Consider the following 13,615-nt stretch of genomic DNA (forward strand, 5'->3'; position numbering starts at 1 on the left):
ATATATATATATATGGGAGAATATACAAATAATAACAACAGACGAGGACAGGTGGTGTAAATAACAAAAGGATATATTAGTATGACGCTCGGGAATACGGAAAGTCTTTGACGTTTCGAGCATATATATGCATATATATATATATATATATGTATGTATTTATTTATACACACAAACAAACAAACGTATTGCCGAATATGATTATGCGCATGTATTTTTGTTAATGTGTCCCGCTATGATTGTCCCGTAAATCCGAGTCATTAGTTTTGTTGACGTATAAAATCTTAATCCTCACATTGCAGACGAAAATATGTCAGTCCGAAACGAATACAACTTCCACTATCAGAAAGCATGCACTATAATAGATCAGCCCGGTTTAAATGACTTCTAGAATCTATCTCCAAAATTTGAGAGTAGCGAGAACAGGAAACGTCTAAGAGACGTCTATGACGTTAATGTGAATCTTACCTTTGTGGTGATTTCCTCAATTTTCTGCTGGGTCTCATTTGCGTCAAGGTTGGAATATATTCGTTTGTATTTTTCATCCAGGGACATTTCTAAGTTCATAACTACGTTAGTAACTGTGAAGGGAATTAAAAACAAGGTCAGGTTAGAAGGAAACCAATAATAACTATAAATCATTATACAAAAAGTTCTGCACAGAATCATAGAGGCAAAGAAGGGGACATTTCATAGGAAAATGGTCAGGAAACTTCGAGCACCAAACTCAAACTTAAAAGTCCAACGAAAGCACCGTTTGTTCAAATAAATGTTCATACTTCACAAGAAGATTCCGGATGGCATTACAGACAAGATGAATTTTGTCTCACTACACAGACTAATCTAGTATACATCATTATCTATCTATCTATCTATTTACTTCTCTCTCTTTCAAAATTCACTTGTATATATATATAAGTATATATATATATATATATATATATATATATATATATATATATATATATATATATATATATATATATATATATATATATATATATATATATATATATATATATATATATATATATATATATATACGGTGAGTAAAAGAAATATACTCAGTCTAAAAAAGCTTTATCGAAAACCAGAACAGATATATTGTCACATAATGTGTGACAGCTTAACCGAAGGTTGCCTCTTCAAATTCTGCTGTGATCGACTGTGTGTAAAACAGGCAAAATTACACATTTACACGGATAATGATTCTCATCGCTTCGATTTAAATATGATAAGAAACGAAGGTACATCTGAGAGAGTATACGCAAGATTTTCTCATTGGAAAGATCTTATATAAGATATGTATTGCCCTCGGAAGCACCTTCAAATACTCAAGAAAGGATTTACGGCGCGTGAATGACTTATTTGAAGGAAGGAAATGACTTACAAGTGCCTGTTGTTGTCGTAAAGTCACCTGTGGTGGATGGAATATCACTTGATGTAGGCAAAGACACCGTGGAAGTGTATGGCACTTCAATTGTGGTTGTTGATGTCTGTTCAGTGGTTGTTGATTGTTGTTCAGTGGTTGTTGATGTATCTTCAGTGGTTGTTGATGTCTGTTCAGTGGTTGTCGATGTCTGTTCACTGGTTGTTGATATTTGTTCAGTGGTTGTTGATGGCTTTTCAGTGGTTGTTGATTGTTGTTCAGTGGTTGCTGATGTATGTTGAGTAGTTGTTGATGTCTGTTCAGTGGTTTTTGATGGTTGTACAGTGGTTGTTGATGTCTGTTCAGTGGTTGTTGATGGTTCTTCGGTGGTTGTCGATGTCTGTTCACTGGTTGTTGATGTTTGTTCAGTGGTTGTTGATTGTTGTTCAGTGGTTGTTGATGGCTGTTCAGTGGTTGTTGATTGTTGTTCAGCGGTTGCTGATGTCTGTTCAGTGGTTGTTGATGGTTGTTCAGTGGTTGTTGATGTCTGTTCAGTGGTTGTCGATGGTTGTTCAGCGGTTGTTGATGTCTGTTCAGTGGTTGTCGATGGTTGTTCAGTGGTTGTTGATTGTTGTTCAGTGGTTGTTGATGTCTGTTCAGTGGTTGTTGATGTCTGTTCACTTGTTGGTGATGTCTGTTCACTGGTTGTTGATGTTTGTTCATTGATTGTTGATTGTTGTTCAGTGGTTGTTGATGGTTGTTCAGTGGCTGTTGATTGCTGTTCAGTGGTTGTTGATGATTGTTCAGTGGTTGTTGATTGTTGTTCAGTGTTTGTTGATTGTTGTTCAGTGGTTGTTGATGGTTGTTCAGTGGTTGTTGATGTTTGTTCAGTGGTTGTTGATTGTTGTTCAGTGGTTGTTGATGTCTGTTCACTGGTTGTTGATGTCTGTTCAGTGGTTGTTGATTGTTGTTCAGTGGTTTTTGATGTCTGTTCAGTGTTTGTTGATTGTTGTTCAGTGGTTGTTGATGTCTGTTCACTGGTTGTTGATGGTTGTTCAGTGGTTGTTGATGTATGTTCACTGGTTGTTGATGTTTGTTCAGTGGTTGTTGATTGTTGTTCAGTGGTTGTTGATGGCTGTTCAGTGGTTGTTGATGTCTGTTCAGTGCTTGTTGATGGTTGTTCAGTGGTTGTTGATGGCTGTTCAGTTGTTGTTGATGGTTGTTCAGTGGTTGTTGATGTCTGTTCAGTTGTTGTTGATGTCTGTTCACTGGTTGTTGATGTCTGTTCAGTGGTTGTTGATGTATGTTCACTGGTTGTTGATGGTTGTGCAGTGGTTGTTGATGTCTGTTCACTGGTTGTTGATGTTTGTTCAGTGGTTGTTGATTGTTGTTCAGTGGTTGTTGATGTCTGTTCAGCGGTTGTCGATGGTTGTTCAGTGGTTGCTGATGTCTGTTCAGTGCTTGTTGATGGTTGTTCAGTGGTTGTTGATGTCTGTTCCGTTGTTGTTGATGGTTGTTCAGTGGTTGTTGATGTCTGTTCAGTTGTTGTTGATGTATGTTCACTGGTTGTTGATGGTTGTTCAGTGGTTGTTGATGTCTGTTCACTGGTTGTTGATGTCTGTTCACTGGTTTTTGATGGTTGTTCAGTGGTTGTTGATGTCTGTTCAGTGGTTGTTGATGTCTGGTCACTGGTTGTTGATGGTTGTTCAGTGGTTGTTGATGTCTGTTCACTGGTTGTTGATGTTTGTTCAGTGGTTGTTGATTGTTGTTCAGTGGTTGTTGATGGCTGTTCAGTGGTTGTTGATGTCTGTTCAGTGCTTGTTGATGGTTGTTCAGTGGTTGTTGATGTCTGTTCAGTTGTTGCTGATGGTTGTTCAGTGGTTGTTGATGTCTGTTCAGTTGTTGTTGATGTCTGTTCAGTGGTTGTTGATGTCTGTTCACTGGTTGTTGATGTCTGTGCAGTGGTTGTTGATGGTGGTTCAGTGGTTGTTGATGGCTGTTCAGTGGTTGTTGATGGTTGTTCATTGGTTGTTGATGTCTGTTCAGTGGTTGTTGATGGCTGTTCAGTGTTTGGTGATGTCTGTTCAGTGATTGTTGGTTGTTGTTCAGTGGTTGTTGTTGGTTGTTCAGTGGTTGTTGTTGGTTGTTCAGTGGTTGTTGATGTCAGTTCAGTGGTTGTTGATTGTTGTTCAGTCGTTGTTGTTGGTTGTTCAGTGGTTGTTGTTGGTTGTTCAGTGGTTGTTGTTGGTTGTTCAGTGGTTGTTGTTGGTTGTTCAGTGGTTGTTGATGTCAGTTCAGTGGTTGTTGATTGTTGTTCAGTGGTTGTTGTTGGTTGTTCAGTGGTTGTTGTTGGTTGTTCAGTGGTTGTTGATGGCTGTTCAGTCGTTGTTGGTTGTTGTTCAGTGGTTGTTGTTGGTTGTTCAGTGGTTGTTGTTGGTTGTTCAGTGGTTGTTGTTGGTTGTTCAGTGGTTGTTGATGTCAGTTCAGTGGTTGTTGATTGTTGTTCAATGGTTGTTGTTGGTTGTTCAGTGGTTGTTGTTGGTTGTTCAGTGGTTGTTGTTGGTTGTTCAGTGATTGTTGTTGGTTGTTCAGTGGTTGTTGATGTCAGTTCAGTGGTTGTTGATTGTTGTTCAGTCGTTGTTGGTGTCAGTTCAGTGGTTGATGATTGTTGCTCAGTGGTTGTTGTTGGTTGTTCAGTGGTTGTTGACGTCTCTTCAGTGGTTGTTGCTGGTTGCTCAGTGGTTGTTGATTGTTTCTCAGTGGACGTTGATGTAAATGTCTCTGCTGTGGTCGATTGCTGTGTACCTGTAAAAGTTAACACATGTCATAAAATCTATATTACAAACATCGATTTAAATTTTTGGGGAAGGGGTGGGTGGACATTATTGATCGCTCCATTGTATTTATTGACATTTTGGTAAATCTGTAGAAATAGCATAAATGCATAAATGCGTAGATAGGTTAGCGGCCATTGCAGCTAAGTTTATTATAGCCGAGGTGTTAGTAAGAATAGTAGAAGGAATCTTTTTCCATCTTCTTATTTATCAATTTCTATACACTCTCATTAAATGGTATTGTGATTTCATTCCATCTATAAAATATAGATACTCTTTAGATACTCGTCCTGCCTTGATCATTGTTCAACGTTTTCCTCTAATATAATACAATATAATATATATATATATATATATATATATATATATATATATATATGTAGACATAAAGACGTATAGTACATACATATATATGTAATATAAATATATATATATATATATATATATATATATATATATATATATATATATATATATATATATATATATATATATATATATATATATATATATTACAAATATATGTATGTACTATACATCTTTATGTCTATACTGTTATAATATAATATATCACTTATTGCCTTACCTTGCCAATAAACTTTTGTTTTGTCTTTGATAACACCTGGTATTCGCAGAATAATTTTGAGTGTAATGTTGATTTGGATCAAGCCTTTAAATTCCTCCTCACTCTGATCAATTCGTCTTTGGAAATTTAGAAACATAAAGACAAGCAAACTACCATTTCTGAAAACAAGAAAAACGAAAAGTTAATGTTTTATAACAAGACACGAATATATTCTGTAAATATTTCTTTTTCCTTTCAAGAAGTTTTAATTTTAACCACAGAAATCACAAAATATTCCTTCTCAGAATTGTCGATCGCTACTCAACTTCTCTCACCAGAGATTACGTTTAGTTTCTGCAAAGAATAATTTCTCAGTATTCAAAACAAAAGCATTAAAAATCATATAAATATCTCCCCAGTGTTGATGCTTAGACCCTCAATATTCTTTCTTTTTATCTCTCCCTCTGCTTTGTTCTCTTCCAGTTTTTGTACCAATATGGAGAAACTAAATTTAGAAAGTGTTTCGATTTCCAACAAGTATTCTCTTTCAACTCTTGTCAACTATCGCCCTTTCAAATCTCTCGTAAAACATTGTAGACGTAATCAAATCGTAATTAACTATCACCGTTTCCCATTGACTCGTTCCTACATCCAATTCGAACTCATTTCAATTATGTAACAGCTTTTATGTAAGGTTTGTATATTTTTAATAAGTGTACAATCTGATGTTTTCATGTTGTGTATCTTCTGCTCGTTCATTCTACGTGTTGTTCTATTGCTTAATCAGAATAAATGATAATCATTTGTGTTTGTGATATTCCGTAAATTTGTTTACGTAGTTCATCGTATAACACGAGAAATTAATGTCCAACTGAGAGAGAGAGAGAGAGAGAGAGAGAGAGAGAGAGAGAGAGAGAGAGAAGAGAGAGACAGACAGACAGACAGAGAGAGAGAGATAGAGAGAGAGAGAAAGTGTGTGTGTGTGTTTATCCCTTACCACTTGACAATCGATGTTGGTGTGTTTATGTTTCCGCAACTTAGCGTTTCGTCAAAAGAACTGATAAAATAAATCCCAGGTTTAACAAAAGAAGCAAGTACTGGGGTCTATTCATTTGACAAAAACGAATTGTTCATGGCGGTGCCCCAGCATTGCCGCATGTCTAAATACTGAAACAAGTGAAGGATAAAAGAGATAATATATATAAATTATTGTTTAATGAGAATTATTAAATTGACGCATCTACGTCTGTCTATCTATCTATCTATCTATCTATCTATCTATCTATCTATCTATCTATCTATCTATCTAACTATCTATCTATCTATCTATCTATCTATATATATATATATATATATATATATATATATATATATATAGATAGATAGATAGATAGATAGATAGATAGATAGATAGATAGATAGATAGATAGATAGATAGATAGATAGATAAAGTGATAGATAGATACATGCATACATACATTCATACATATGTACACACACATATATATGTTTATCATACACACAAGTAAACATTATTGCCTTACGAAAGGGAAACCTGTCGTTCCACTGACCTTAATTCGGTAACATTACTGCCAACATAATTGTCTTCAAGCTTACTGTCGTTTCTCATTGATTCATCAACCTAAAATTAATAAAAAGAAAGCATTTACAAATCTAAAAATACTCTGAGATTTTCGAAGGGGCGGCAGAAATGATCAAAAATCTTCGACATAATAATACTGACTTTTATCTAAAGAAAACTTTTTCGATTCTTACAGCAAAATTGTGTAAAATCATAATACAAATAAATACATTTTTCACAATTCTTGATATCACTACAATTCCTCCGTTGCTTGCGAAAATTTCGGTACATTATCAATGGCAATAGCGAAGTGATGGCAGCACATTCGATGGATGCATATCTGCATATTTGATATAGAGTTGCACAAACGGACACTTGCAGAAAAACTCACATTCGTATACCCCACACACTTATGCATATACACAATATATACATAGTAGTGATAGTAAGCCAATAGTTACACTCTAGTCTTATCCACTTCGAGTTACACCGAAAATATTGTTTAATATTTATTTGCATACATATGCGCAAACACAAACAGAAAAATCCAAACACGTTCACACGGTGTAAACATATATATTTGTGCTATATATATATATATATATATATATATATATATGTTGACACCATGTGTGCATGTATATGCATATATATATATATATATATATATATATATATATATATATATATATATATATATATATATATATATAATTATGTGTATTTCTTCTATCTTAATGAATAAAAATTCTTCTGATAGAATAAATGGGTTAATAGAAACCAATGTAGCAAAGAACACAAAATAACTGTGGTTAGCTCCTGTTTTTAAGGCAGGAACTCCTTGAAATTTTGGGTATTTGAGTATATTTAAGAATTTAAGGATTGGAGAAAACGCATGTTATAATTGCAATTATAACATGCGTTTTCTCCAATCATTAAATTCTGATTTATATATATATATGCATATATATATATATATATATATATATATATATATATATATATATATATATATATGGGAGAATATACAAATAATAACAACAGACGAGGACAGGTGGTGTAAATAACAAAAGGATATATTAGTATGACGCTCGGGAATACAGAAAGTCTTTGACGTTTCGAGCATATATATGCATATATATATATATATATATGTATGTATTTATTTATACACACAAACAAACAAACGTATTGCCGAATATGATTATGCGCATGTATTTTTGTTAATGTGTCCCGCTATGATTGTCCCGTAAATCCGAGTCATTAGTTTTGTTGACGTATAAAATCTTAATCCTCACATTGCAGACGAAAATATGTCAGTCCGAAACGAATACAACTTCCACTATCAGAAAGCATGCACTATAATAGATCAGCCCGGTTTAAATGACTTCTAGAATCTATCTCCAAAATTTGAGAGCAGCGAGAACAGGAAACGTCTAAGAGACGTCTATGACGTTAATGTAAATCTTACCTTTGTGGTGATTTCCTCAATTTTCTGCTGGGTCTCATTTGCGTCAAGGTTGGAATATATTCGTTTGTATTTTTCATCCAGGGACATTTCTAAGTTCATAACTACGTTAGTCACTGTGAAGGGAATTAAAAACAAGGTCAGGTTAGAAGGAAACCAATAATAACTATAAATCATTATACAAAAAGTTCTGCACAGAATCATAGAGGCAAAGAAGGGGACATTTCATAGGAAAATGGTCAGGAAACTTCGAGCACCAAACTCAAACTTAAAAGTCCAACGAAAGCACCGTTTGTTCAAATAAATGTTCATACTTCACAAGAAGATTCCGGATGGCATTACAGACAAGATGAATTTTGTCTCACTACACAGACTAATCTAGTATACATCATTATCTATCTATCTATCTATTTACTTCTCTCTCTTTCAAAATTCACTTGTATATATATATAAGTATATATATATATATATATATATATATATATATATATATATATATATATATATATATATATATATATATATATATATATATATATATATATTATGTATGTATATATATATATATATATATATATACGGTGAGTAAAAGAAATATACTCAGTCTAAAAAAGCTTTATCGAAAACCAGAACAGATATATTGTCACATAATGTGTGACAGCTTAACCGAAGGTTGCCTCTTCAAATTCTGCTGTGATCGACTGTGTGTAAAACAGGCAAAATTACACATTTACACGGATAATGATTCTCATCGCTTCGATTTAAATATGATAAGAAACGAAGGTACATCTGAGAGAGTATACGCAAGATTTTCTCATTGGAAAGATCTTATATAAGATATGTATTGCCCTCGGAAGCACCTTCAAATACTCAAGAAAGGATTTACGGCGCGTGAATGACTTATTTGAAGGAAGGAAATGACTTACAAGTGCCTGTTGTTGTCGTAAAGTCATCTGTGGTGGATGGAATATCACTTGATGTAGGCAAAGACACCGTGGAAGTGTATGGCACTTCAATTGTGGTTGTTGATGTCTGTTCAGTGGTTGTTGGTTGTTGTTCAGTGGTTGTTGATGTATCTTCAGTGGTTGTTGATGTCTGTTCAGTGGTTGTCGATGTCTGTTCACTGGTTGTTGATATTTGTTCAGTGGTTGTTGATGGCTTTTCAGTGGTTGTTGATTGTTGTTCAGTGTTTGTTGATTGTTGTTCAGTGGTTGTTGATGGTTGTTCAGTGGTTGTTGATGTTTGTTCAGTGGTTGTTGATTGTTGTTCAGTGGTTGTTGATGTCTGTTCACTGGTTGTTGATGTCTGTTCAGTGGTTGTTGATTGTTGTTCAGTGGTTTTTGATGTCTGTTCAGTGGTTGTTGATGGTTGTTCAGTGGTTTTTGATGTCTGTTCACTGGTTGTTGATGGTTGTTCAGTGGTTGTTGATGTATGTTCACTGGTTGTTGATGTTTGTTCAGTGGTTGTCGATGGTTGTTCAGTGGTTGTTGATGTCTGTTCATTTGTTGTTGATGGTTGTTCAGTGGTTGTTGATTGTTGTTCAGTGGTTGTTGATGTCTGTTCAGTGGTTGTTGATTGTTGTTCAGTGGTTGTTGATGTCTGTTCAGCGGTTGTCGATGGTTGTTCAGTGGTTGTTGATTGTTGTTCAGTGGTTGTTGATGTCTGTTCAGTTGTTGTCGATGGCTGTTTAGTGGTTGTTGATGTTTGTTCAGTGGTTGTTGATTGTTGTTCAGTGTTTGTTGATTGTTGTTCAGTGATTGTTGATGTCTGTTCAGTGGTTGTTGATGGTTGTTCAGTGGTTGTTGATGTCTGTTCAGTGGTTGTCGATGGCTGTTCAGTGGTTGTTGATGTCTGTTCAGTGGTTGTCGATGGCTGTTCAGTGGTTGTTGATGTTTGTTCAGTGGTTGTTGATTGTTGTTCAGTGTTTGTTGATTGTTGTTCAGTGATTGTTGATGTCTGTTCAGTGGTTGTTGATGGTTGTTCAGAGGTTGTTGATGTCTGTTCACTGGTTGTTGATGTTTGTTCAGTGGTTGTTGATTGTTGTTCAGTGGTTGTTGATTGTTGTTCAGTTGTTGTTGATGTCTGTTCAGTGGTTGTCGATGGTTGTTCAGTGGCTGTTGATTGCTGTTCAGTGGTTGTTGATGATTGTTCAGTGGTTGATGTCTCTTCACTGGTTGTTGATGTTTGTTCAGTGTTTGTTGATTGTTGTTCAGTGTTTGTTGATTGTTGTTCAGTGTTTGTTGATTGTTGTTCAGTGGTTGTTGATGTCTGTGCAGTGATTGTTGATGGTTGTTCAGTGGTTGTTGATGTCTGTTCACTGGTTGTTGATGTTTGTTCAGTGGTTGTTGATTGTTGTTCAGTGGTTGTTGATGTCTGTTCAGTGGTTGTTGATGTTTGTTCAGTGGTTGTTGATTGTTGTTCAGTGTTTGTTGATTGTTGTTCAGTGGTTGTTGATGTCTGTTCAGTGGTTGTTGATTGTTGTTCAGTGGTTTTTGATGTCTGTTCAGTGGTTGTTGATGGTTGTTCAGTGGTTGTTGATGTCTGTTCACTGTTTGTTGATTGTTGTTCAGTGGTTGTTGATGGCTGTTCAGTGGTTGTTGATGTCTGTTCAGTGCTTGTTGATGGTTGTTCAGTGGTTGATGATGGCTGTTCAGTTGCTGTTGATGGTTGTTCAGTGGTTGTTGATGTCTGTTCACTGGTTGTTGATGTTTGTTCAGTGGTTGTTGATTGTTGTTCAGTGGTTGTTGATGGCTGTTCAGTGGTTGTTGATGGCTGTTCAGTGGTTGTTGATGTCTGTTCACTGGTTGTTGATGTTTGTTCAGTGGTTGTTGATTGTTGTTCAGTGGTTGTTGATGGCTGTTCAGTGGTTGTTGATGTCTGTTCAGTTGTTGTTGATGGTTGTTCAGTGGTTGTTGATGTCTGTTCAGTTGTTGCTGATGTCTGTTCAGTGGTTGTTGATGTCTGTGCAGTGGTTGTTGATGGTGGTTCAGTTGTTGTTGATGTCTGTGCAACGGTTGTTGATTGTTGTTCAGTGGTTGTTGATGGCTGTTTAGTGGTTGTTGATGTCAGTTCAGTCGTTGTTGATGTCTGTTCAACGGTTGTTGATTGTTGTTCAGTGGTTGTTGATGGCTGTTTAGTGGTTGTTGATGTCAGTTCAGTCGTTGTTGATGTCTGTTCAGTGGTTGTTGGTTGTTGTTCAGTGGTTGTTGTTGGTTGTTCAGTGGTTGTTGATGGCTGTTCAGTGGTTGTTGGTTGTTGTTCAGTCGTTGTTGATGTCTGTTCAGTGGTTGTTGGTTGTTGTTCAGTGGTTGTTGATGTCAGTTCAGTGGTTGTTGATTGTTGTTCAGTGGTTGTTGATTGTTGTTCAGTGGTTGTTGATGGCTGTTCAGTGGTTGTTGATTGTTGTTCAGTCGTTGTTGATGTCTGTTCAGTGGTTGTTGTTTGTTGTTCAGTGGTTGTTGTTGGTTGTTCAGTGGTTGTTGATGGCTGTTCAGTGGTTGTTGATTGTTGTTCAGTGGTTGTTGATGTCAGTTCAGTGGTTGTTGATTGTTGTTCAGTGGTTGTTGATGGCTGTTCAGTGGTTGTTGATTGTTGTTCAGTCGTTGTTGATGTCTGTTCAGTGGTTGTTGTTGGTTGTTCAGTGGTTGTTGATTGTTGTTCAGTGGTTGTTGATGTCAGTTCAGTCGTTGTTGATGTCTGTTCAGTGGTTGTTGGTTGTTGTTCAGTGGTTGTTGTTGGTTGTTCAGTGGTTGTTGATGGCTGTTCAGTGGTTGTTGGTTGTTGTTCAGTCGTTGTTGATGTCTGTTCAGTGGTTGTTGGTTGTTGTTCAGTGGTTGTTGATGTCAGTTCAGTGGTTGTTGATTGTTGTTCAGTGGTTGTTGATTGTTGTTCAGTGGTTGTTGATGGCTGTTCAGTGGTTGTTGATTGTTGTTCAGTCGTTGTTGATGTCTGTTCAGTGGTTGTTGGTTGTTGTTCAGTGGTTGTTGTTGGTTGTTCAGTGGTTGTTGATGGCTGTTCAGTGGTTGTTGATTGTTGTTCAGTGGTTGTTGATGTCAGTTCAGTGGTTGTTGATTGTTGTTCAGTGGTTGTTGATGGCTGTTCAGTGGTTGTTGATTGTTGTTCAGTCGTTGTTGATGTCTGTTCAGTGGTTGTTGGTTGTTGTTCAGTGGTTGTTGTTGGTTGTTCAGTGGTTGTTGATTGTTGTTCAGTGGTTGTTGATGGCTGTTCAGTGGTTGTTGATTGTTGTTCAGTCGTTGTTGATGTCTGTTCAGTGGTTGTTGGTTGTTGTTCAGTGGTTGTTGTTGGTTGTTCAGTAGTTGTTGATGGCTGTTCAGTGGTTGTTGATTGTTGTTCAGTGGTTGTTGATGTCAGTTCAGTGGTTGTTGATTGTTGTTCAGTGGTTGTTGTTGGTTGTTCAGTGGTTGTTGATGGCTGTTCAGTGGTTGTTGATTGTTGTTCAGTCGTTGTTGATGTCTGTTCAGTGGTTGTTGGTTGTTGTTCAGTGGTTGTTGTTGGTTGTTCAGTGGTTGTTGATGGCTGTTCAGTTGTTGTTGATTGTTGTTCAGTGGTTGTTGATGGCTGTTCAGTGGTTGTTGGTTGTTGTTCAGTGGTTGTTGATGTCTGTTCAGTGGTTGTTGATTGTTGTTCAGTGGTTGTTGATGGCTGTTCAGTGGTTGTTGGTTGTTGTTCAGTGGTTGTTGATGTCATTTCAGTCGTTGTTGATGTCAGTTCAGTGGTTGATGATTGTTGCTCAGTGGTTGTTGTTGGTTGTTCAGTGGTTGTTGACGTCTGTTCAGTGGTTGTTGCTGGTTGCTCAGTGGTTGTTGATTGTTTCTCAGTGACTGTTGATGTCTGTTCAGCGGTTGTCGATGGTTGTGCAGTGGAAGACACCGTGGAAGTGGATGGCTCTTCACTTGTGCTTGATGGGGTTACATCCGTACTTCGATGTTCAATGGTGGTAGTGAATGATTCCAATGTAGTAGTTTGTTGATCAGTGGTTGTTGATTGTTCAGTAGTATATCGTGTATTTGGTTCCGCTTCAGTTGACGGGGTTCTTGTTGTCTTTGTAGATACTGAAAGAGAGAAAAAAGCAACGTTTAAATTTTGCTCTGTATTTTATCAGTTTAATGTATATATTTTTTTATCTATATATCGCTGTTTTTCTTTATCAGTTGAGACTAGATTTCTCTAAGCATGTCATTGATAGTGGAGACTTGCTACCGATGATGCTTATAGATTAGTAAGATTATTGTGAATACTGTTCTTGTTCAACAATAATAAATATGAACACAACAAACAGTATTGTGTGATCCTTCAGTTAAGTGTAAACTCGATATAGGTTTGTGAGATGGCTGAACCGTTAGAACGCCGGACATCAGGCTTAGAGGCATTTCGTCCATCTCTATGTTCTGAGCTCAAATTCCGCCGAGATCGACAATGCTTTTATCCTTTCGGGGACCGATAAAATAAATATCAGTCAGGTACTTTGACCGATGTAAAAGACATCGTCCCATCTTTAAAAACTGTTGGCCCTGAACCAAAATGTGAAATCATTACAACTATGCGTGTGTGTGTGTGTGTGTGTTTGTGTGTGTGTGTGTGTGTGTGTGTATACATACATACATACATACATACAATATGTAATGAAATCTAAACTCATTTTTCTTTCTTACCTAGATCGGCGTTTGATAAAAAAACAACGGCAGTGATCAAACTCCCAAAGCAGACAGCTACAAACAGGGAAATTAGGAAAAGAAACAATAAATTTCTTTTGCATGACCATTTCTTGATTCTTGTG

The 13,615-nt window shown here is 36.4% G+C and overlaps 1 protein-coding gene across 1 annotated transcript in view; it reads right to left on the minus strand.

Moving 5' to 3' along the window:
- The window catches only part of LOC106870304 (uncharacterized), a 31,304-nt gene that overhangs the window by 12,897 nt on the left and 4,792 nt on the right, over positions 1 to 13,615 (minus strand). Inside the window, exons 2-8 of the mRNA XM_089342288.1 lie at positions 13,491 to 13,615; positions 8,745 to 12,890; positions 7,822 to 7,934; positions 6,340 to 6,410; positions 4,790 to 4,947; positions 1,391 to 4,174; positions 469 to 581 (exon numbers count right to left, since the gene is read on the minus strand). The exon at positions 13,491 to 13,615 is cut by the window's right edge and continues 158 nt beyond it. Of these exons, the coding sequence (XP_089198414.1) occupies positions 469 to 581; positions 1,391 to 4,174; positions 4,790 to 4,947; positions 6,340 to 6,410; positions 7,822 to 7,934; positions 8,745 to 12,890; positions 13,491 to 13,615 (7,510 nt within the window). The remainder of the gene's footprint in view (positions 1 to 468; positions 582 to 1,390; positions 4,175 to 4,789; positions 4,948 to 6,339; positions 6,411 to 7,821; positions 7,935 to 8,744; positions 12,891 to 13,490) is intronic.

Source organism: Octopus bimaculoides, chromosome 25 (genome assembly GCF_046866305.1).
Source record: "Octopus bimaculoides isolate indiv1 chromosome 25, ASM4686630v1, whole genome shotgun sequence".
In the NCBI taxonomy this organism is placed as follows: Eukaryota; Metazoa; Mollusca; class Cephalopoda; order Octopoda; family Octopodidae; genus Octopus; species Octopus bimaculoides.